General features: G+C 46.4%; 2 protein-coding genes across 2 annotated transcripts; both read left to right on the top strand.

Annotated features, from left to right (window-relative positions):
- Positions 1-232: 232 nt before the first annotated feature.
- Positions 233-8,667, top strand: LOC132073150 (aldo-keto reductase family 1 member B1-like). Its single transcript, XM_059471950.1, has 10 exons — positions 233-323; positions 1,942-2,109; positions 2,446-2,562; positions 4,274-4,351; positions 4,972-5,094; positions 6,236-6,342; positions 6,467-6,548; positions 7,275-7,358; positions 8,086-8,168; positions 8,446-8,667. Exons 1-10 carry the CDS (start codon positions 258-260, stop codon positions 8,486-8,488), a joined length of 951 nt encoding a protein of 316 aa, XP_059327933.1. The 5' UTR covers positions 233-257; the 3' UTR covers positions 8,489-8,667.
- A 4,606-nt stretch (positions 8,668-13,273) lies between these two features.
- Positions 13,274-22,664, top strand: LOC132073074 (aldo-keto reductase family 1 member B1-like). Its single transcript, XM_059471784.1, has 10 exons — positions 13,274-13,435; positions 13,669-13,836; positions 14,295-14,411; positions 15,734-15,811; positions 16,199-16,321; positions 19,457-19,563; positions 19,706-19,787; positions 20,310-20,393; positions 21,207-21,289; positions 22,023-22,664. The coding sequence occupies exons 1-10, from the start codon at positions 13,370-13,372 to the stop codon at positions 22,063-22,065; spliced, it is 951 nt and encodes a 316-aa protein (XP_059327767.1). The 5' UTR covers positions 13,274-13,369; the 3' UTR covers positions 22,066-22,664.
- The last annotated feature ends 1,385 nt before the right edge of the window (positions 22,665-24,049 follow it).

Raw genomic sequence — 24,049 nt, 5'->3', positions numbered from 1 at the left:
AACTGGTACCTGTTAATGCTCAGATGCTGCCCAGAGCATCATCCCGCCTTCGGAGGGAGCCCAGAGCCCGCCCTGCAGCTGCGGGGGCTCGGGGAGAAGCAGCGCTGGCCCGGCCCAGCCCGGCCCGGTGTCCCTCGGGCCGCAGGGCTGCGGCTGTCCCGGGCGGGCGGGCGGGGCCCGGGACGGGGCGGGCACGGCTCTGCCGTCCTTAAAGGCTCGGCGGGCGGTACTACCGGGCAGCATTCCCGGCTGGAGCCATGGCCACCTCCCTGCAGCTCTGCACCGGGGCCAGGATGCCCCTCGTGGGGCTGGGCACATGGAAGGTAACGGGGACAGCGGCCGCTATCAGAGGGGCGGGCTCCGCGCCCGGTGCCATCTCCCCGGGAGGGTCCGGAGCGCTCGGGGGTGGGCAGGGAGCGGGGACAGCTCGGCTCGGTGACACGTCCCCGGTGCCATCCCCAACCTCCCGCCCCGGATGCTGCCGGGGATGCCCTGTCCCTCCGGTGGTCCCCGCAGGCACAGCCCCGGCTCTGCTTTCCAAGCCGCGTTCCCTGCCGTGCCCTCCGTCCCTGCCGTCCCCTCATGCGCGGGGGAGAGGTGGCGCTTGGGTGTCCCCAGCCTGGGAGAGGCGGCGGCTCCGTCCCTCCCGTAGCCGCCAGGGATGCGCGGATCCCCTCCATCCCTCCATCCATCCCCTGCTATCCTGACCAGACTCCCCGGGCCCCTCTCCCTGCCCCTTCCCGTGCCACTGCACTGGAGCCCCTCCCTGCTGCTCCCGTGCTGTGCAATCTGGGCGAGGTCCCCGGGAATCACCCGGTGGCTTTAGAAGACCATTCATGCGTTTTGAGCAAGTTCTGACAAAGAGGTTTGCACCGTTGTTACGATGGCTACAAAACCACTGATCTGTACAATGCCTAGAAACAAACATTGCTGGATTTGTGTGAACAAGATATGCCAACATTTCCTTGTGCACAGCTCTTACACGCCCTTGCAGGGTACAGAAACACACAGAATTGCACACCTCCTCTGTCTCTGAAGGAAGAAGCTGACATAAGGTTCCAATTACAGGTGGGATGTGCCCCAGGACAAGCTGGGCTAGAGCACAGTGTAACACTCCAAAGTGATGTGGATGACTAAGGTGTAGACCACTGCCCTCCCCACAGAACTAAAATTCTCCCAGCTGGGCCATTTGGCTGTTTCTCTTCCTAGACACAGCACTGGGAAGTGAGGAGCATTGAGCAAGGGGCACTGCAGAGCTCCTGGCACAAAACTTGGTTTTCCCTGGTCCATCTCTGGCAGTGCTGGGAGCTCAGCTCCACCTGGCTGTTGGCTGAGCCTGCTTGGGACTGGACTTATGGCTAAATGGCTGGAGGCTGGCTTCAAACTCTGCATTTGTGAGATGATGAATGCTTTAAGAACATGGCATGGAAAAACTCTACTTAATAGAAACATAAAATCAGCAAGATAGCTTCTGTTGCAGTGTTGGAAACAAAAAAGATTAATAAAAGGCAAAATAAATAACAAACTGAGCCAAGTGCAAGAGGTTCTTGCTCCTGGTAAAACACCTCACAAAAGCCATTAGTTTCTTTCTTCTTTTTCTAGTAAATTGCCCAAGCAGGACTTTTTGGCTTCTGTCCAATTAGCTATCCTTAAGTTTGAGGTGAAGTCCCCTAGGTCTATGAAGTGGCTTTTTCACTTAATTGAAGAAAAAAAAAAACCAACTTCTGAACTTCTTTCCTTTTTGAAGGGACAAAAGATAGTTTTGTCACTTTGTCAACAAAGAGCACATTCCTATAGCAGCCTGCATCTTTAAGATGATGAGTGCTTTAAGAACATGGCATGGAAAAATTTTACTTGAATTGTATGTTTCTTTACTTGCTAGATAACTAAGAAATGGCCTGTATGCTTTGATTTGGGATCTTCTTGACCTTCTTTTTGCAGTCTGCAGCTGGGCAGGTAAAAGCTGCAGTGATGGCTGCCATCGATGCCGGGTACCGCCACTTCGACTGTGCCTACGTGTACCAGAATGAGAGTGAGATTGGGGAAGGGATCCAGCAGAAAATCAAGGAAGGGGTTGTGAAAAGAGAAGATCTCTTCGTTGTCAGCAAGGTAAGGTGACCTAGGATTCAGGGGAAAGCTTTGTGACAATATATGCATAGGGGGAAATTCAGAGTAGTGGGGAAAGGCTGTGTGCTGTAGGGTGGAGTAATTAGGAGAATAGTTCAGGCCCATACTTGGTAAAATCTTTTTTTTTTTTTTTTTTTTTTTTTTTTGTCACTGTATTTTATAGAGTGTTATTTAAGATGTGTTCCACATTCTCCATTTTCATGGGACTGTTCAAAAACCATATTAAGCAGAAATGGTCCCAGAAAGTGTGCTAGCTTTCTTTCCTTCAGGAAAGAGCATTAACCAGGAGCTCAGAGTCTGCTTTGTTTTTTTCTCCAGTTGTGGTCCACTTTTCATGAGAAGAATCTGGTGAAGGGAGCCTGCCAGAAGACTCTTGCTGACCTGAAATTGGATTACCTGGATCTCTACCTCATGCACTGGCCTCTGGGGTTCAAGGTACAGTAGCAGCAGGGCCCTGGGTTTTCTGTCCTGGGAGAGCTCCTCAGCAGAGCCAGGAGCACTTGCAGCACCACTGCTGCTCCAGAAAGAGCCTGTGCCTGCTGTGCCAGCCCTGCCCCAGAGCTGCCCACCCTGCCCTGCTGTGCCCTGATCTCTGCCCCAGGGCTGCCCACCCTGCCCTGCTGTGCCAGCCCTGCCCCAGAGCTGCTCACCCTGCCCTGCTGTGCCCTGATCTCTGCCCCAGAGCTGCCCACCCTGCCCTGCTGTGCCAGCCCTGCCCCAGAGCTGCCCACCCTGCCCTGCTGTGCCAGCCCTGCCCCAGAGCTGCCCACCCTGCCCTGCTGTGCCCTGATCTCTGCCCCAGAGCTGCCCACCCTGCCCTGCTGTGCCCTGATCTCTGCCCCAGAGCTGCCCACCCTGCCCTGCTGTGCCCTGATCTCTGCCCCAGAGCTGCCCACCCTGCCCTGCTGTGCCAGCCCTGCCCCAGAGCTGCCCACCCTGCCCTGCTGTGCCCTGATCTCTGCCCCAGAGCTGCCCACCCTGCCCTGCTGTGCCGGCCCTGCCCCAGAGCTGCCTGCACAGCGTCCTCTGCCCTCCTGATAACACAGAGGCAGAGGCAGCCCCCAAGGTCAGGCCTCCGGCTGCAAGACTGACTCATGCTGCTTAACTTGGGGCTAAATCATCCTTTCCTGCTTTGAGGGAAGGAAGGATGTACTTTGCTGCCTGACAGAAATTCTTTCCCTGACAGAAATTCTTTCCTCTGCGTGTTACAGAATCACAGAACAAGAGAATGCTTCTGTCTTCCATTTCTTTCTTTAATCACTGAGTTCTTAATATGCACAGATTGATCTGACCTTTCCTGTAGGAGCCTTAAAGTTGTTCCACAGACTTTGGATTTCAAAAGGTGAGACTTTCTGACATCCATGTCAGAAGTACATGAAATACATCTCATCCTTCATGTACTTCAAAGGATCTGATATCTCAGTCTGTGTCTAGTCTTGGCTTTTTCTTTCTGCTGCAGACAGGTTAAGACCTCCATCCTCTCTGTTGCTTTTGAGCTTGTCAGGTGTTTGTCACACATGCAAAGCTGTCATGGTTAGTTTTATGGGAACAAAGAGCTTGAATAAAAGTGTCATAATACTCTGACATGGCAAAATACTCTGACAGCTGCACACTGGATGTGAAGCAATGTGCAGATGTGGGGTTCTATTTCTGAGTTTGTACATCTGGGGTGTTCTGATTTGCCACCAGCTTAAGCTGAGGCTCCCCTCACAGGCCACCTGTGTGTTTACATAAAACCTTCTTCAGTAGATGTGGCTCAGCTTAAACCTGACTTAAATGTTCCTGGGACCTTAACAGATCCTTCAAAAAAAAACCTACCCCAGTTCTCTCTTAAAGGAATAGTAGATGATTACAGGAAGCTTTTTTGTTCCACAATAAATTAGTCAATTGTTTATCTGTATGTGTTTTAGTGAGTCACTATTTTGCTTGGTCTGGGAGATACACTTGACATTCTTAGTAGGAATGATTCTGCATAATTCCTACTAGGAGTGATTGCTGGTAAAATTGCCAGGAACAATGTAGACACATATTAATATTTTCTGTACTAGTAGCTAAAGCCATCATGGTCTTCAGTTGTCTTGGTATTAAGTTGATATTTAACTAATAAAAAGAGTGTTTAAATATTTTTTATTTTTTTTACTGACAGGCGGGAGAAGAGCTGTTTCCTGCAGATGACAAAGGCATGGCTATACCCAGCAACACAGATTTTCTAGATACATGGGAGGTGAGTTCAGCCAGGGTGGGAAATCGTGTTTTCTGTTGCTGGCAGCCTTTTCCATGTTTTCATTGCCTTCAGCAGCCACAAAGTTCTTCTGTATTTATTGCACCATATACAATGCAGCTTTTTTAAAACATACATATTCAATCAAGTTGATAATCTTTAGTGAATCTGCAAGCCAGACTGCTTGACCATAACAGAACTGTCCTCTCCACTGTTCTTAAATTGCTCAAATACATTCTACTGAAATAAATTAGTTGTGATCATACCCACAGCCTGCACAACAGCCCTCTGGTGCTGGCTCAAGAACACATCATTGATCATCCTTATTTCCCATGTGAAAATAACTGAGAGTGAATTTCTGCCATCTCAAGAAAGGAGCCCTTGGTTTGGGTGAGATGGAAGACATGGCACAAATACACCAGAGGTCACTCTTCCCCAAGAGACAATCTTGGCAGCTCCAAACAGTTGTCTTTCCTTGCCCATGAAGGGAAATGAAGCCACACAAGGAATAATTCCTTCATGGCCTTGTATATAATCATATACAAGGCTATAATAATATCGTTAATACTTCCTTCAGGGTCTGTCTTGTACACTGGTGCTGACTGTGCTCCCCTTTCTGCCAGGCCATGGAGGAGCTGGTGGATGCTGGCCTGGTAAAAGCCATTGGAGTCTCCAACTTCAACCACGAGCAGATTGAAAGGGTCTTGAACAAGCCAGGACTGAAGCACAAGCCTGCAAATGTCCAGGTGAGCTGCAGAGTGACCGCAGGTTTTGTGGGATTATAAAGATCCAATTACAGTTTGTAATTTGCATGAGGAGATGCAAAGAGGAAGAACAAAGCAGACACAGCACAATTACGGCCTGTGATTATTTCTGAGTACTCATAAAGATGTTGTAGATCTGTGTTCTGATAGGGAATGAAGTTGTGGTACACAGATTACACCAGAACTTCTTAAAGTAATTGTTCTGTTATTAGTAATGGCATCAATCTGTTATTAATAGAAGATTGTTCACACAATTATCATGTGGTTTTTGTCATGTAAGAATCCACAATTCAGTCACCCAGTTGGAAAGGGAGGTCAGTTTTAACTTCTATACAGAAGCAGCATTTACTGACACACTAGTGGCTTCCTGGTATCTACCCTGATTTATGTAAAATAAAAAAATAAAGTGTTTTTAAACACACACACACACACACACACACACACACACACACACACACATATATATAAATCACCTAGTCTTTGTCTGCATACAGCAGCCACTGCCTCTTTGTATGTAGGAGCTGCAGAAGTTTATCCCTTCAAAGGGGCTTGGACAGACTCGGACAACTCTTACAGTTCTGAATTCAGAACTTTTTGCATATTCACTAAGAGTACTGAGTTCCCTCAGTCTCCAGAGCCTGCCAGTTCTTCCTCTGCATGTAGTTACAAAAAAAGAGCATGCTGAAAGGGAAAAAAAAACCCCATCTTTTTCCTTCCTATGGCACATGACAAAGGGGCACCAATTCCTGAGAAAGGGAGCTTTGATGTCTAGAACAGATGGGTGGGAGAACAGAGCAGATGCAGCATGTCCTTCTCATCCCACTCCACATTATTGCTGAATATACAGGGCATTGGGGTCTTCAATATTTGCTAAGCTACTGCTTAGAAATCTGAGAAGGACCTCAGAACATGCCAAAGAACCCAGAGGTGAGCCTTATGAAATGCAGAACAAAGACCCAGACATACAAGAAATGTCACTGTAGAACTCTAGAGCTGATAACACTTTGCAAAGAGTGGCCCATGAGGACAAAGAGCAGCCTTTAAGGGGATTATTATCATTAGGGGATAATCCCTGCAGTGAGGTACAGCTGGATTCCATCAATCTCTACTCTTCTGCTGGCAGATTGAATGCAACCCATACCTTACCCAGGAGAAGCTGGTGAGCTACTGCCAGTCCAAAGGGATTGCTGTGACAGCCTACAGCCCCCTGGGCTCTCCTGACAGACCATGGTAAGGCTGCTTGGCAATTGGTGAGGGAGCTGGCATGGGTAATGCTTGCAGCACTGAGACAGTGAGTGTACTATTAGCCATTGTTCTCAAAACAGACTTTGGGTGTTATCTCTCCACTGTGTAGGGCTAAGCCAGAGGATCCTTCCCTTCTGGATGACCCCAAGATCAAAGAGATTGCAGCCAAGCACAACAAATCCACAGCCCAGGTACATGGATGCCAGATGTTCATATCCTGCCCTCCTTCAGAGCTTGGTCTGATATTCTTCCCATCAATTTATCTGACTTTCTTATTGCATTTCTCCTCCTGCAGCCTGTGAAGTCACAGCATATGTATTCAGTAATCATCTTCTGTTTATTCTTTCTGAAAGAAACAGTCAAGTTTCTCCAAAAGAATAAAATGGGGCTGTAATCATTTTCTGTCAAAATGTGGATTGGGTAATCCACATTTAGCAAGGGAGAGACTTTGAACGACACAGACTGTGGGTACCCCTTCCTGTAACACAGGACAGCTAATGACAATGTAGAGGACAGGCTGGCTCTTTCTTCCCCATCACCTGTGGTAAGAGGCAGCAGTGCAGGTTCTGTTTTCTGTGTGGCAATGTACACTGCCTAAGTGTGCTCTTGAAGTGTCATCATGAAACATTTTCTTGACCCATCTTCAAGTGCTGCAACGTTTCAGTCTTCATCTGAAGTCCTCTTGCAGAGAATGAAATCTTGATGGAAGTCTGGGAGAGCTGGAAGGCTTGACTGGCCCAAACCTGGATGGGAAAGGAGCCCTTTCATGTGAGGCTCCACCACTTCCCTCTCTGCTCCTCAGGAAGGGCAACCAGGGCTGCAGGGACAGGAATGATTGGAAACAGGGATTACAGCTATTGGAACAGGCTCTATTTCCTCCAGAGCAAGAGGAATGATTCAGTTGTCTCTTTTTGCAGGTTCTCCTTCGCTTCCAGATCCAGAGAAATGTGATTGTGATTCCCAAATCTGTCACCCCACAGCGCATTGCAGAGAACTTCCAGGTGAGGGATCAGGAGTGAGCAGGGGCTGCCCCTCAGGGATGGCTTGGCTTCTCCCTGCAAGCAAGGGAAAAGATCCTTTATCATTCTTCCCTGCTCAGGCAAGAACACCAGGCTTTTTGTCTGCTTACACACTCTCCTAAGGGCTAAACTAAAGGTTACAATTGGAGAGCAGGAATGAACCAAGTCTTTTTTTAGTATGCTGATAATTCTAACAGTCACTTTATGTGATGTCTTGTATATGTGTCTTATGTCTATGTACATAAGCCACAAAAGGCTTATGTAGAGCAAGCAGTGTTAAGAAAACAGCTGTGGTGTTCACAACCCATGCTGCTCTATTGTTAATTCAATGGTTTTTGGCTGCAGCTGGTCACTGGGATTTCAAAAAGCCTAGACAGATTAGGTGAAATATGGCAATCTTGTAGATGTGCCTGTGGAACAGGACAGAAAGATGCATCTCTCACAAGTGGCAGGTGCAAGAGCCTGCCAAGTGCCCTGCAGCAGCTGGCATGTGTAACTTTCAACTTTGGATGAATTTTTCTATTCCCTCTACCAATGCATTCTTGGTGATACAGAGATGCCTTTCTCATGAAGCAGTCAACTCTTCTAACCAGCTACCCTCCCTTGCAGACTTGCTCTTTAATTTTGTGGATTTTGCTTACAGCCTCTGTGAGCTTACCACCTCTCTGGTTTGCTCAAAGAGGTGATTCCCAGCTGTTTCTCTTTTCAGGTGTTTGACTTCAAACTGACCAAAGAGGAGATGGCAACTATTTTCAGCTTTAACAGAAACTGGAGAGTCTATACAATGAGCATGTAAGTGGTAGCATTCAGTATTCTTCTCCAAACCTCTATGCTAAGAATACTATATACACAGAGATTTTATATCTAAATACTGCCTAGAATGCAAAGAGCCTGAATGATGAAGTAATTGGGATGTTCCAAGTGCACAAAAAAGACATGCTATAGAGGAAAACAATTCTGGACTGAATCCAGCCTTCAATTTCAGAGTTCAGATCCCACCTTAGTGGCTTCTTTAAGCAAAACAAGAAAGGAAAATCATGACTAAAATGAAGTCTTCTATTCCCTGCAGGGGCAAAACTCACAAGGACTACCCATTCAATGCAGAATACTGAATATGCTCAAATCCTGCCCTCCTTCAGAGCTTGGTCTGATATCCTTCCTATCAATTTATCTGACTTTCTAATTGCATTTCTCCTCCTGCAGCCAGTGAGGTCACAGCATATGTATTCAGTGATCATCTTTCATTTATTCTTTCTGAAAGAAACAATAAAGTTTCTCCAAAAGAATAAAATGATGGCTGTAATCATTTTCTGTCAAAATGTGGATTGAGTAATCCACATTTGGCGAGGGAGAGACTTTGAACTACACGTTCACATTTTTAATTTCTCTTGCTTCAACACAACAGGCTGAGGAGGATAGTTGGCAGTTATGGGAGAAAAATCTGAGCAATGTGAACTAAAGACCAGGAGCTTTATTACTCCAGAAGTAACTGAGAAAGGAGATTTTCCTACTTAGGAAAAACCTTCCCTTAGGGGAAAAAAAAAAACAAAAACAAAAAAACCCCACAACTTCATAAGCAGAAAACAGACAGGTGTGTTGTTGGCAGTATTCTCAGCCAGGTTTCCTCCTGAGCATGTGGATTTTCCCTGGGACAGGGACATTCCCCTTGCCCTGCGGGCAGCAGAGGGCGGCCATCCCTGAGCCACCCGCGCTGTCCCCTCCCCGCAGTGCAGGGACTGATGTCCCCGTGTCACACAGCGCGGGCAGCTCGGCCCCCAGAGTGCCAGCATCCCCTCTGGCCCTGGCAGCCTCGGGGCCAAGCTCTCCCTCTAGCTCCATCCTCCTCCCCTTCAGCCCGGCCACTGCCCGTGGTGACAGCCCCAGGTGACATCCAGGAGCTATTTGCTTTGCACCTTTCCATCCCAGCGCCTGGGCAGGTGGCCAAACACAATCTTGAAGCTGCACACAGTTTCAAGGCAAAAGATCAAAAACTTTGCTGAGGAAAATGAGCACCTTGTAGACTTTTTTCCAAAATGTCCACTTTCAATTCACGAGAATGTAATCCAAGAACGTTTGTTTTGCAGCTTCCTGAAGGAAGCAACGCATAAAACCTTCTGTAATCCCCAGACTGAGGTGAGACTTAGCTCTGCAGAAATCAAATACACATTTTTATTGAACAATAAAGGTACAATGTTACTATGATGCACAAGCCTTTTTAGAGAATACCTTCTCCAGCACAGGTTACCTAGTGCCCATATGGCGCCCAGTGGTTTCCTTGTTCAAGTATAACTCATCCACCAGCTGCAGTCCCCTTGGAATTAAGTCCTTTCAGCATGGATCTCCTTCAAAAAGTGCACCTGTGTCTCCAGAAGTATTCCTGAGTCACAGAACTGGGAGCTTCAATTCTGGCATGGGACAGGGTGTTTGTTTCAGTGGTCCTCACACAGGTCACCACTGCCATCCCTTGATGCCATCTGCAATCTATGTTCTTTACATCCCACCCTGCACTTTATTGAAAGATGTGTTAAGAACTGTTTCACCCTTATTCCAACTCCATTTTTAACATAATCATCATCTAACTGCATATTCACTACAAACTCCACCCCTTGCCCCTGCAGACCAGTGTAGTTAACACCTCACCAGTGCAAACATAAGGCACATATCCCAAACCCAGCCCTTCTCCCACAGACAAAATTATCAGGATCAGCACTGCAACAGTCAACATCTCTTCCAACCACTTCTAAAATGCTTTCCAAGCTGAACTCCCAGCACTATCCTTGCTTGTGGCACTCATCTGCCCATCTCCTGGCATGCACCATCCAGAACAAGGCTTGTGGGTACTCCTTGGGGTCCCAACAGCTTGTCAAGGGACACCAGCAGTAACTGTGCTCAGTCAGACCTTGCAGCTTTCAGGCAACAGCATCAGTGATCACCTCTCTTTCAGGGTCCCTTTCCCTTGCCTGTAAACTCAACCCAGCAGTCCAAGCAACTGCAGGGGAGTTTCACCCGTGGGATCAGCAGAATCAGATTATTTCTCCCCACAGCCCTTCACTGGTGGGTCAAAAACCTGTATCCCAGTTTCTGAGCATGGACACAGCCACTGCAGATTCGGTTCACTAAGTGTTCAACATTTCTGCAATTTCATTCTGAGCAAAGGACTGTCAGAGAGCCCTCAGATTCTGGGCAGCAGCACTCCCACCTCCACAGGCCTACCTAACCTAGCAACTCGGTGAAGAGGCTTTGTTTTCATTTGCTATCAGCTTTCAGAAAGCATCTGTTTCTCTCTTCCAAGTCACTTTCCCACCCAGCACTGGTCTGTTCAGGTGCCTCCTCTCTTCAGGCAATTGCACACTGTGTGTACTCCCCCCTGGACATGCACTGGCTGCTCCACTTCCAGGACTGTGCATTCCCAGGATCATTGCTGCTTCCAGAGTTCTTCTCACTGCTCCACTTCTGGGCTGTGACTCAGGGTAACTGAGGAGAGAAGAACACACAAGAGCAAATGAGTAAATGCCTTTGTCCCCAGGGTGATGCTGGGTGCCTGATGTTTCCTTTCACCACTCAGTTCTGCTTACTGTGTCCTAGAGCTCCTGGGTGGGTGTTCTGCTGTCCCCAGGGCTGCCCAGCAGGGGTGGCCCAGCCCACAGGTGCTGCCCTCCTTCTCAGTGGCCAGGGGGACTTTGGGGACACACAGGTGCTTCCCATGTGCCAGAACTCAGTCATCCCAGGTGCAGCGCCAGTTTCAGAACCAGCCAGAATCAGCCCTGACCAGTCTGGGGCAGTTCATGGTTCCCCCTGTCCAGGCTTCTCCTGCTGCACCAAACCTGCCCTTCCCACACAATAATCACCACAGAGGGGTGGCAAGATCACTTCCTCATCCTTGGCTGTGCTCAGGGCTTGTTATTTCAGCAGTGCAATTAAAGCACAAAAGCATGAGGACAAAAAGCTTTATCAGCTCTGAGGATATAGGAGAGCCACCAAGATATGCTCCTGGGCTGATCTGAGCTCAGAGTGAAAAAGTGGCCGAGGTCTTCTACAGCCTGGGCTGGCCAAGCCCCTGAGATCTGCCTCCTGGCATCCCAAGGTGGAACTGGAACCCCCACTGAGCAAGATAAATCTCCCCTCCAAGCAAAGCAGAAATTCCTGCTGTGCTTCCCAGTGATTCAAGCGTGAAACCTGCATGCCCTCACCTCCAAACCCTGGTTTAAGCTATGCCTGTATCTGTAGAGACCTCTGCAGCTCTTCCCCTTAGCTGTAGGTATGATCACACCTTACCACACTGTCACCTCCCTACTTTGCCTTCATGTGTTCTCAGTGGGTCTCTCTGGTGAACGCTGTCCATAAGGACATACCCACTTCCCTTATTTTGGGCCCTGTTCTCAGATTCCAAACACTGCTGCTCACCAAAGTCACAACTTGTGGGGAAATTACAGTTGCTAAAGGCAAAGTCAGCAAAACAAACTGAAAACTCATTAGATTACTCCTCCTGTTCCAGCGCACGTGGATCAAGGAAAAAAAAAATAAGAAAGCAAGACCCTCCTCCCCCTTGCAGTTCCTCAATGTCAGTGCTCTCTGTAAAGACATGGTCACGTTATCAAGGACACAGGGCACAAGATCTAGCAGGCTGGCTGTCACAGGATGACATGAGCAGTACTTCTTCTTCCCCCAAGGCCCCCACCAGACCTTGGGGAGAGGCAAACAGTGGAAAGCTGACTGGCCTTACAGCTCTGAGGGGAAAGGCTCCAGCTCACAAGAGCTAAACAAAGTACAGAACAGCAAAAACAAAATACAGAACTTCTGCCTGAAGCCTCTTATGACAGGATGGAGGCATCTCTCTGACTTGAAACCACAAGGGAAAATTCAAACCAAGCACCAAGTTGTGCTCCAAGTGAAAGCACACTGCATCCTGACAGGGGTGCCTGATGGTGCTGAGATGAAACAGGAGGAACATTAAAAGGAAAACCAATTATCTTGCTGTCCTTAGCTAAATGGAGCAAAAAATATGAAGCTGCAGATAGCAGGGAGAGGCACCCAGAGCAAACGCTCGCACCTGAAGAAACTCTTCACATGTGAATAAGCAGCGAAGCCTCCCAGGCAAGTCTGGGTTTTTCCATTGCACTGTGACGTCTTCAGCAAAACAGCAAATGCTTGTCTGCAAAAGCATCAAAGCCAGTTTGTGATGGGACACTGCTGGCCACTACTGCCTGTGATTACAATTGTGCATTTTATTCTGCAATGTCCTCAGCACCTCCCTAAAGGCAGAGGGACAGCACGATCATTATGTCACTCATTAAAAAGTCACTGTTCCTCTTCTGAGACTTTCAAAACACTTTCAAAAAACCTCTTCCAAAATTCAAAATAAAGCTGGGGGTTTTCTTAGATTCACTCTGCCCTAAATTACTCCTAACCCACAGCTTGCAGTGGAAACTGCATTTGTCCCACTTGGCTGGCAGGAACAGCTTCTTCTGGCTCTCAGAACCCACCGAGCTTTCTCCTGGCTCTCAGAAACCAGCGAGGTTTCTCCTGGCTCTCAGAACCCACCGAGCTTTCTCCTGGCTCTCAGAACCCACCGAGCTTTCTCCTGGCTCTCAGAAACCAGCGAGGTTTCTCCTGGCTCTCAGAACCCACCGAGGGTTCTGCTGTCACGTCGCTGCAGCAGCACACAGGACCACAAGACTCCGGCAAGGGGGTCCAGCCCGGGCCACCACGGGGCTCAGCGCCCTCAGCTCTTGGGGCTCAGCGGGGACAGCCGTGTCCCATGCCCTCTGTGCCGCCCCGGGGCTGAGGCGCTGTAGGAAGGGTCCGTGTGAGGTGAACGCGATGTCCCAGCCCGGAGCCGCACTCGCGGCCTGCTCCGCTCCCCGGCCGCGGCCCCGGGCTCGGCGCCGCCCCGAGAGCCCCGCGCCGCGCCGGGCGGGGCGGGCCCGGCCCCGCTCGCTATTAAAGGCGGGGGGTTCGGCCGCAGCCGCGGTGGTGCTGCTGCTGGCGCGGCCATGGCGACCTACGTGCAGCTCAACACCGGGGCCAAGATGCCCATCCTGGGGCTGGGCACGTGGAAGGTACCGGGGGCGCTGCCTTGGGCGATGGGGAGCGGGGGAGGAAGGAGCGAGCGCGGCTCGGGCCCTGCGAGCGCGGCCGGCGCCGCCGACACCCGGCCAGGCCGCCGCTGGGATTTGGCTTTATTGTAGCTGGGGTTTGCTGTGGATGTGGTGGCTTTCTCAGCTTTATCTTGCCATAAGAAAGCTCTTCGATACTGCGTTGATGAGCGCTTTTTTTGCCATCGCTATTTCAGTCGCAGCCAGGGAAGGTGACAGCCGCGGTGACGGCTGCCATCGATGCCGGGTACCGCCACCTGGACTGTGCCTATGTGTACCAGAACGAGAACGAAGTTGGGGAGGGCATCCAGCAGAAAATCAAGGAAGGCGTTGTGAAACGAGAGGACCTCTTTGTCGTCAGTAAGGTATGGGTCTCGTAATCTGGGATATACCAGGGGATACCTTTTTATTTTAGAGTAACTCCCCACTTCTTTACTTACCTACTCGGTTGTGCAGCATGGAACAATTCAGAGCATCACTTAAGCCATTCTGGAGATTCCTGCTTTACCTCATCCTGTATTAAGGATTATGCAGGGTCCATACCAGACATTTGGGTGATGCTTTCAGCTTTAGTCTCAGTAAGTGAATCGAGACCACTTCTGCTGTGTGCCAGGACACGGTGCAGTCCTGTGTGCTGCCACTGCACACACTGCCCAGTATCACAGGCCAGGGCTGCTCACAGAACAGCCCCACTGGAGGAGCTGTAGGATGACCTGGTTTCACATCACTTTCCCGAGGGAACAGGCACCCTGCTGCACAGTACAGAAGAGTCCCAAGAGCTTTAACCCAAGAGGTCACAATGTGCCTGGCTTTTTGTCCCCAGCTGTGGTGCACGTTTCATGAGAAGCATCTGGTGAAGGGAGCCTGCCAGAAGACTCTTACTGCCCTCAAACTGGATTACCTGGATCTGTACCTCATCCACTGGCCCCTTGGTTTGAAGGTACAGTAGCAGCAGTGTCCTTGGCTTTTTCTGTGAGTAGCAATTATGAGGAGCTGTATGGCTTTATAGCCCAGTGATTGCTTCAGTTGCACAGATTATTCTATGTGTGTTGTGTAACAGGACTGATCTGGTGCTCAGCTTTACTGTGCCCATGTGAGCCAGGCTGTTCATTTTTGCCTCTGAGATCCCTGCTTGCATGGCATCTACATTTGGCATTTTGGTCATGAAAGAGGCAGACCTTGAACCCTAGGGATAGGCTTCCCTGCTGGAAGCAGAAGTTGTATTTCTTTTCTTTTTATTAATGCTTAATGTTGCCTTCTTAAAGCCCAAAGTTATACTCAGTGTGGTTCCCTCTTTGTGGGAAGAGGACTATACTTTGCTGTCTGACTGTAGTTCTTTCCTCTGCATGTTACAAAATAAGAGATTGCTTGTCTTTCATTTGTCTTCAATCACTGAGCCCTTGAATACAACCCAGCTTGAACTGACCTTTGCTATAGGAGCTTTAACATTCTATAGGCTCTAAAAAGAGCTGAAAAGAGTTAAACTTTTTAACTCTAAAAGGAGTTAAACTTTTTAGTTCCTAACTCTTCCACAGCCTGCATGCAAAGGAACTGATGTCTCAGTTTGAATATGTCCAAGCTTAGGCTTTCAGTGAGAACTTGGTCAAGATTTTCTTTCTACCTCTTGCTACCAAGATGAACTGTTCTTTATAACATCTGTGTTTTTAAAATTAGTTTCACATGGACAGAACTATCCAAGTGAAAATGTGTGGTGGTGTAAATAATGAGTGAGTAGAAAATAACTGGTTTTGAATGAAGTTGATACCTGGCAGATAGTCCTAGCAGGGACACGGGGTGTTCTGACCTTCCCTGTGCCAGCAACTTAAACAATGAGACCCCCCCATGAAAGATCTGTTAGAAAATCTGGTCCAGTGAACATATTCCAAGTCCTAAGTGGGTCCTTATTTTGCATTTCACTAAAACACTTCATTATGAGTAGGTAACAGCTCTATATTTTTGTAAACTGGCTATAATTCTACTTTCTGTATTACAAGTGGAGATTTAAGTTTCAATATGGATTTTGATGAGCCAGGGGACACAGTGTCCATCAGAAGTATCTGTCCTTACTGGCTTGACTGTAGGCAAAAAAACCACCACAGTACCTTGGGAACACAAAAGAAAAGACTGAAGAGTATAGATAGTATTAAAGTCTAACACATATGTAGCTAATTAGTATAATAAGTGCTTATAGGATCATGGTATTCAGCTGGTGTTAACCCAACCTCCCAATATTGTGTGTTTCAAGCAATTTCTCTCTCACAGGCAGGAGAGGACCTGTTCCCTGTAGATGACAAAGGCATTGGTATCTCCAGCAACACAGATATTCTAGACACATGGGAGGTAAGTTCAGCCACAGCAGGAGAAAGGTTAGACTGATGGAGGTAATGAGAGCATCAGAGACTGCTGAGAGCAGGAGGAAATCTCATGTACTTGGAATTACTTGGAAAGACTCCCTCATGGAATTACAAATTGTCATGTATCAATTCATCATTTTCTATTTCTGACTTATGGATTTCCATAATCTCAAAGAATGAGTCCTTTGAGTATGGGAGGCATGGAACATCTACACCAGTGTTCTGGGGTTTTTTTCCCTCAAACTTGAACTCTGAAAATCTAAACACTTCATTTAGGTGTCTTATGAAGGAAACAAGGCATTTCAGGAAGCATGTGCTGTTCAGGCCCTGCCTTTGTGTATTAAATGCTGATTTTGTGCTTCTTTTCTGCCAGGCCATGGAGGAGCTGGTGGATGCTGGCCTGGTAAAAGCCATTGGAATCTCCAACTTCAACCATGAGCAGATTGAAAGAATCTTGAACAAGCCAGGACTGAAGTACAAACCTGCAAATAATCAGGTGAGCTGCAAAGTGGCAGAGGCAAGTGTTTGGTGGTGTTCTTTTATGTGTGGTCGTTTGTTGTGGGTATTTTAAAGAAAATTACAAAGATCTTACTTTGAAATAAGGTTATAGAAAGAGACTGGAATAGGCATATTCTATTTCATAGACTACATATTCTTCAATCTCACCTTCCAGGTGATGCCAAGGTGCTGGGTTTATGAACTCTGTGCCACTGCTTGGAAATCTGGCAAAGAGCAGCTCCGGAATCCCTCCTTGTAGGAGGAAAGGAGGGGGAACTCGGATGAGCTCAAAATACTTCCTTGCAGTAGAGTAAGACTTGGTGTATGTTTATAGAGAGAATTGGATGACCTTTTCATGACACTTGTATGGAGAAGGCAGTTCCTATTGCAGAGAATTGAGGGAATTGATCAGGAACAAGCTCTATGGACTCGAGAGTTAATGAGGGTTAGGAGGAGATGGATTTGCAGGGTGGACAATAGAGTAGAAATTTTATAGACAGCACTTGAATGAAATCTTAGGAAAATTCAGGTGGCAAGAGACCTTGGTAGATGGTCTGCTCAGAGGAACATTGGCCCTGAGATCAGACCAGGTTTTCCAGGGCTTTATCCATCTTGAAAAGCTGTGAGGATGGAGACTGCACAGCCTCCCCAGGCAGTGTGCTCTGCTCCCTGAGCCCCTTGAGTGTATGACAAGGAGGGGGAGTTCTCCTAAATCCAGTCTCAACCTCTCTTGTTTTCAGCTTCATCTGTTGCCTTCCTCCAAGCACCACTAAAGAGCTTGGCTTGTCTTTGAATGACCCCTTTTAGGCACAAGAAGCCCAGCTCTCTGTCTTTCCCAGTCTGGCAGGTTCTCCAGCCCTTCCCCATGCTGGAGTTTCTCTGCTGAATTGATGGCAGTCTGTAATATTTCTGCTGCTGAGGGGAGCTGGGAAGAGGGAAACTGGACACAGTATTAGAAGGTGGTCTGGCAAGGATGAGTAGAGGCAAATGATCACTTCTCACAGTTTGCTGGCTGTGTCCCTGCTGCCAGGGCTCACTGCTGGCTCCTGTCCTGCCCCCAGTCCTTTCTAGCATGGCTGCTTTACAGGCAGTCAGGTTCCAGCCTGTGCTATTGCCAGGGGCTTTTCCTTCTCAGGTGCATGGCTCTGTGTGCAGCCTTGTTGAATTCCTACAGGGTTTTGTTTGCCTGTTGTTTCTGCCTGAATGGGTTCTGCTGCAGTGGCAGTCCTGCCCTTGAGTGGTTGTTCCCCAGTTTGACATCATCTACAAGATTGATATGATTGTAGACTGGCACAGGTTGCTGAAGAGGACAAGTCCCAGGACAGGCCTCAGTGAGGTCTACCTAGAGTGGACCTTAACTCTTATGGTATTTGAAGAACTCTAATCAATTACTGATTATTAAAACTGGGTCATTTATTGTGGTGACTTGTGCATTATCTGCCCCAAAGCACTTTCAGAAAGCTTAGTGTAAGTTTTATGGTAAGCTTTCAACATCTGCCACACCTCATTGCCACGATCACTATATGACAATTACATTATTATAGTTTATATCATATCATTAATATAATTATTATCCTATCAATTACCTTCCCTGGCATAGGGGTCACTGATCTTGGACCTCTCACACTTGGAAATGCCCTCAGGCTCTAAATGATTATTGTCTGTAATCAAGTTTAGCACAAAGCATTGGGTCTTTGGTCCCTGTCCTTTATAAACTATGGCTTCTGAAAGAGTCTTTGCAAGCCTGAAAGCTTGCTGTTGCTAACACTTACCAGTTGGGCTAATAGTGAGAGTGCTTCCTGAAAACACTTTCTCTTTGCAGATATTTCACATGTAATCCACTGTCTTTCTTGTCATTCCCGTTCTTTATTTGACTGCAGCCAGATTGTGTTGGTTTTAATTGTAGTGAGAAATTAATTTGGCAAGGTAGTAATTACATAATGATGATGCTAGTACCTAATTTAATTTTTCAACTTGAGTGCCAGTGGAGAGGTGAGGATGACTGTGCCTTGCTTTTGTTGCATTATTGTACTTATTGGATAGTTGAGAAAACTAGATGCTCTATTACTCTTAAATAGTTGTCTTTCTGCAACTGCTGAAGCAAAATAAATATGTATAGTATGTCCTAAAAATGGAGCTCTCTGTTCTGTTTAATATTCCAGCATGTCTCAGAGGGGAAAGAGGCATGCAGGCCTCTGATAACAGCAGGCAGCTAGAACCACAAATAAAGAACTCCAGGCTGTAAACTGATTCCATGTTTTGCACTGCCTTGCTCCACCTGCCAGCAGCACAAGTTTCCAGGGACTGCCCTCAGAGTGCAGCTGCAGGAGGCTCAAATGGCAGCATAGTCCAAAGGGTTCTTGCTGTTGCCTGCTGGAAGAAAAGTAGTGCTCCCTGGTGTGCAGCTATCCTGAAAGTCCCTCTGTGCAAAGTATCAGATATTCATGCTCATTCCCTGCCTCCTGACACGTGAGCAGTTCCTGTTCCACACTCCCTATCTGTGCATGTGCCTGCCAGAGCACACACCCACTGGGAAGGAGTCTGTGTTCCATTATGCAGCTCTTCTTGTGGAAGTTCATGCTAAATGCACGTGTGTTTGTAAAAGGTCTGTAATGGGCACTGGGCTGAAGGTCTAAAACTGTAGCAGCCGACCATTGTCAACATTCTCAGATTAGAGGTGTTTAGTGTGAGTATTGACACGAAGCAAATAAAGACTAATGGAACAATGCTGGCCTTGAAGTTAATATGGTAGCTGTAAAAAAATTATAATGGCATGTTTAATTAGGGGTGAAAAAAGAACTTTGGTCTGCAGTCCTATTGATGTGGTTTTATAGCTCTCCTGGGTGTGCATTTTACTGTCCCATTAAAGCAATTGTGTAGCTGGTCACCCATATGCTGGAGATGATCCAGATCAGCAAAGCTTTAAGGAGTTTTGTCACAGTCCTTGGACCCTTCACTGCAAGGAGAGCTCCTATAAATAGTAGTAAGGGGGTGGTGCATAGAGAAAATACAGACTATAATATTGCTTAGAGACTATTGAGTTAGCACAAAAATCAGCCTTTGATTAAACTAATCCCTGGGACATGTTAAAGCAGTTAAGTCACTGTCAGTCTCTATATTTTTATGTTGGCAGGTGGAGTGTCATCCATACCTTACCCAGGAGAAGCTGATCAAGTACTGCCAATCCAAAGGGATTGCTGTGACAGCCTACAGCCCCCTGGGCTCTCCTGACAGACCATGGTAAGGCTGCTTTGCCAGGGATATTCTGGAAGAACTGAGACTACTTGCTAATGTACAGCATTAATTTTTCATCCAGATACAGATCTTTACTAGGTTGGACCTATGGAGGTTTCTTGCCACTGATCTTTTTTCCTCTGTGTAGGGCTAAGCCCGAGGATCCTTCCCTGCTGGATGACCCCAAGATCAAGGAGATTGCAGCCAAGCACAACAAAACCCCAGCACAGGTGGGTGGGTGCCACAGTACCCCTTCCTGTAGCACAAGCTAATGACATTGTAGAGGACAGGCTGGCTCTTTGTCCCCTGTCAGCTGTGGGGTTAGGTAGCAGTGCAGGTTTGTGGCCTTCCTTGCATGCTTGCAAGGATGCTCTGATCATCACAAGAAACATTTTCTTGACCCATCTTGAGATGCTGCCATGTTTGTCTTGCCATCTCAAGTGTTGTTGCAAAGAAGGGAACATTTGAATATCCTACTCAAAATCTGGGTGAGAAGGAAAGGAATTGAGTGAGGGGAGAGGAGAAAGGAAGCCTTGTGGGATTCCACCACTCCTCTACTTGCACTTCAGGAAGTGCTGTTTAGAATTCAGATAAAATTTGAAAAGCAGCTCCACAGAGTGGGTTAGTTTTGCTGAATTGTACCATTTAGAGTAAGTAACTGTAAATGACTTGCTCTTTAGCAGAGCTAAACAGGCTGTGTTGCATGGAGCAGGAGCCATCCCCTCTCTGATGCAGTGCTGTGCCTCTTGCAGGTTCTCATCCGCTTCCACATCCAGAGAAATGTGATTGTGATTCCCAAATCCGTCACCCCACAGCGCATTGTGGAGAACTTCCAGGTGAGGGATCAGGAGTGAGCTGCTGCATGGCATGTCCAGGGATGGCTGGGCTTCTCCTGCACAGCCAGCAGGGAGCCTTTCTCATCCTTCCCAGGTGCTCTTCTGGGCTTTTCCTCCATGTGTTTGCCTACAGTCTCCTGAGGGCTGAATTTAAGATTACAGTGGGAGAGCAAGAGTGACCAAAGCTTTGGAAAACACTCTATCCTGATAATCTGAGCAGTCACATTGTGATTCTTCCTGTTTTGTGTCATGTGAATGAGTCATTTGGCAGCTTATTTGGGGCCTGAGTGCAGTAGCACACCCCAAAAGACTTCTGTAAAGCAAGCACTTTTAAGGAAATAGTGCTGATGTCCATAGACTGTGTTGCTACTCTGGCTTCAGTGGTCCTGGACTGGACCCAGTATTAGGATTTTGCTTCCAAACACTCAGTGGCTTTAGGTGGAATATGGAGGTCTTGCAGCTACTACTTTGGCTTAACACAGAAAGATGCATTCTTCAAAAATGGGAGATGGAGGCATTCTGCTACACAGTGCTCCCCAAACTTCTTCAAGCAACTGGCATTTGTAACTGCAACTTGAGATTCTCTTATTCCTGCCTTTTCCTGCTCATCTCCCTCTCCCACTGCAGCTAGAGGAGACTCACAAATCCAGAGAGTCTTGTATTTTTCCTTTCCCTTGTGAAGCAGTCACTTCCAACAAGCACCTGCACTGTGGACTTGTTCTGTAATTATGGGATTATTTTTTTCCTACGTTCTTTTTCCTGCTTACAAGCACTGATTTCAAAGAGGTGATTTCTGACTTTTTCTCCTGATAGGTGTTTGACTTTGAATTGACTAAAGATGAGATGGCAACTATTCTCAGCTTTAATAGAAACTGGAGAGCCTGTGAAATGTTTGTGTAAGTGGCACTTCCTTTTCTTTAAACTATTAAGTTATCACATAATTCAGTAAATGAAGCTACAGATGGTAGCTGAAATTGACTGAAATTCAGGATATGCAAACTCCATTTTCAAAGGGGTCATTTTCTAAATAATTTTCTAGAGTAAGATTTTTTTTTTCAATCTTCATTTTGTGAACCAAAACATGATGAGTATGGAGCAAACTTCATTTTCAGTTCAGTTGCCAAGAAACTATTTGTAGCTGGAATTGCAACAGGAGGCCTCTTATTTGTAATTTTCTTGTTCATATTGGAGGAGTAAGCATGATGCAGACTTTAAATCTTGATTAGCTTTGCTTGTGGTGTTTTGTCTGAAGTACATTACAAAATCTGTGTTCTTCAGGAGTTGTTGGAAAGGTAGATGAACATTCCAAATGTAACATGAGGATTTGCTACTTGGAAGTGTAGATCCAGATATGAAATCTTTTTGGAAGGCTGTAAAAAAGGTCTTCCTGTCAGTAAATAGCAAAACTTTGACTTAGTTGTCTACAAAACACCTCTAGATCCCATCAGCCAAACAACAGAAGGCACTCAGAATCTTTTTGTTTGGAAATGCAGCATGTCACCAAGGAAAAGAGAAGCAGGCTTTGCTTTTATACAGTTAATCTCTTCCCTTGGTGGTTCTTTGAAGTGGTTACAGATGCATACAATGCCTTTGGATGTGAGATAATCTTTGCTTTTTGATTTCCTCCAGGTGCAAAACTCACAAGGGTTACCCTTTCAATGCAGAATACTGAAGATGATTCCCTGCCTTTCTCCAGGCTTCCCAGATATGCTTCTGCTGTTGCCTTTGAGTTGTCTGTGTAGCTTTTTCACTGCATCAGACACCCCTCCACACCCCCATTTTTTGCTTTGTTTTTCCCCCACGAAGATGCAGTATATGTACTCTATGACTTTGTGCTGTTTTCTTTTTTGGAAGAAGGAAATGCTGAAATGGTTCTGGAGAGCACAATGTGTGGACTGGTAGATTTTCTTTGCCAAACAGCAAGTCTGGAATTGGTAAGCAGAAAGCATTGAGCAAGTTTGAGCAAGCAGTCACTTTTATTTTGGAATACTGTGATTTGGAGCTAGTGACTATTGTTGTCTGGAAGGACCAGGATATTGGCAGATATTGCATAATGAGGTTTGCTTTTTTTTTTTCTTGTTACTTTTGGGGTTGGTTTTGTTTCTTTTTAACACTCCATACCTTTTTATTTTTCCTCTAATTGGAAGTATAAGTTGATTTCTAAGTGATTTCTACATGGGTAGCTCTTTGGAAAGTGTATAGATCCTGGTTTCTTGGTGATATAAAAGCTGTTTTGCTTATAATAAAATACAGTTTCATTACTGTGTGAAATGAGATGGTTATTTCAGTCATGCTCTAATGGTAGTAATGCTGGAGCAGCTGTATAATATCAGCTGTCTCTAGAGATTACACAAAAGCAAGAAAATTACCATCCCCCACGAAATCATCTGTTGATGTTGACTTCTTGCATGTGCCCTGGGAGCTGCCTGCTGTTCTCATGGTTGAACTTGTGGCCAGTGAGTCTGTTTGTGCCTCTCTTTAAATAGAACTGCTTTGGTTCTGACAAGCAACGCAGTTTAATTCAGTTTTTATCTTACTGAGGTGATAGTGTACTTTTGCTAGTAGAAAACTCATTCCACTGAAGACTTGAAGACTTTAACAAGCAGTAGAAAACTTGCCCTCTCCAGCAGGGAGCACATGATGCAGGAAGGAATTCTGTGATTGTACAAGATACCATTGGCAAATATAGTAAAAATGGGTTTCCAAGAAAATCCTCTGTAAAGCTTTGTTCAGGGAGCACAGAAAAAAAAAGGCTGATACTGAACTTCTGTTTTGTGAGCTGTGTTTGTCCCTTTGTGGTTTTCACAATGCTTGCACATAGTGATTTTAAAGCTGTTGCCACCTGAGAGCTGCTCAAGACTGTTCACAAAATGCATTTGGGCTCTGGTAAAAACAGTGGCTGATGTTGGGGGGCTTTCTTGAATTTTCCTGTGAGAGTTTTTCAGATGCCTGAGTAGATCTGGCGTGTGAATCATCTCTCTGAACAGATGGAAGAAGGGAGAGGGACCAGGGCTGTTAATGCCTAATCAATCTAAATGGTAAATGTAGGATTGGGATTCCATAATTGTATAGCAAACCTTAAAGTGAACTTGGCCAGGTTAAAATGTAACATGAAAGAAATTTGATATCAAAGTATTTATGAAATTGGTGGGTTTTTTCCTGGTTCTGAGCAAAACTAGTCTAAGGAGTCATACTGATTGAAAATTATTTTTTAAAAATTGGCTTTCTCAATGTAATAGTTAGTGTTTATTAGAGGAAAATTTTAAAAGTATTTTTAAAAATCTTTCCAGTAATGCTAAGACCAGAATTAGCCTGCAACATGGTTTTGGTCACAATAATTTACAGTAGGCTGAACAGACAAGATTGAGTTCACTTAAAATATGAGGAGGAAAGAATCAGTGTCTGACTTGAAGCAATATGGTCCTCTAATGCTGGTTCTTCTAATAGAAATTGATTATAAATCACTTTAAATTCTGGACTTAAAAGCACATACAGAAAGCTTCAGCTCTGCAAGTGGTTTTGGGAATCTCTAATGTGATAAACAAAAGTCCTGAGGCATCTAAAAGGCCAGAAGATGTGATGTTCTTTGCGTAGTCTGAGCTGTGACACAAAACTGTTTGGGGCAATGTTGACTTGCTTGCAAATAACATTTTTGT

This window comes from Ammospiza nelsoni, chromosome 5, assembly GCF_027579445.1.
Source record: "Ammospiza nelsoni isolate bAmmNel1 chromosome 5, bAmmNel1.pri, whole genome shotgun sequence".
NCBI lineage: Eukaryota > Metazoa > Chordata > Aves > Passeriformes > Passerellidae > Ammospiza > Ammospiza nelsoni.
This window is presented reverse-complemented; position numbering and strand designations above follow the sequence as displayed.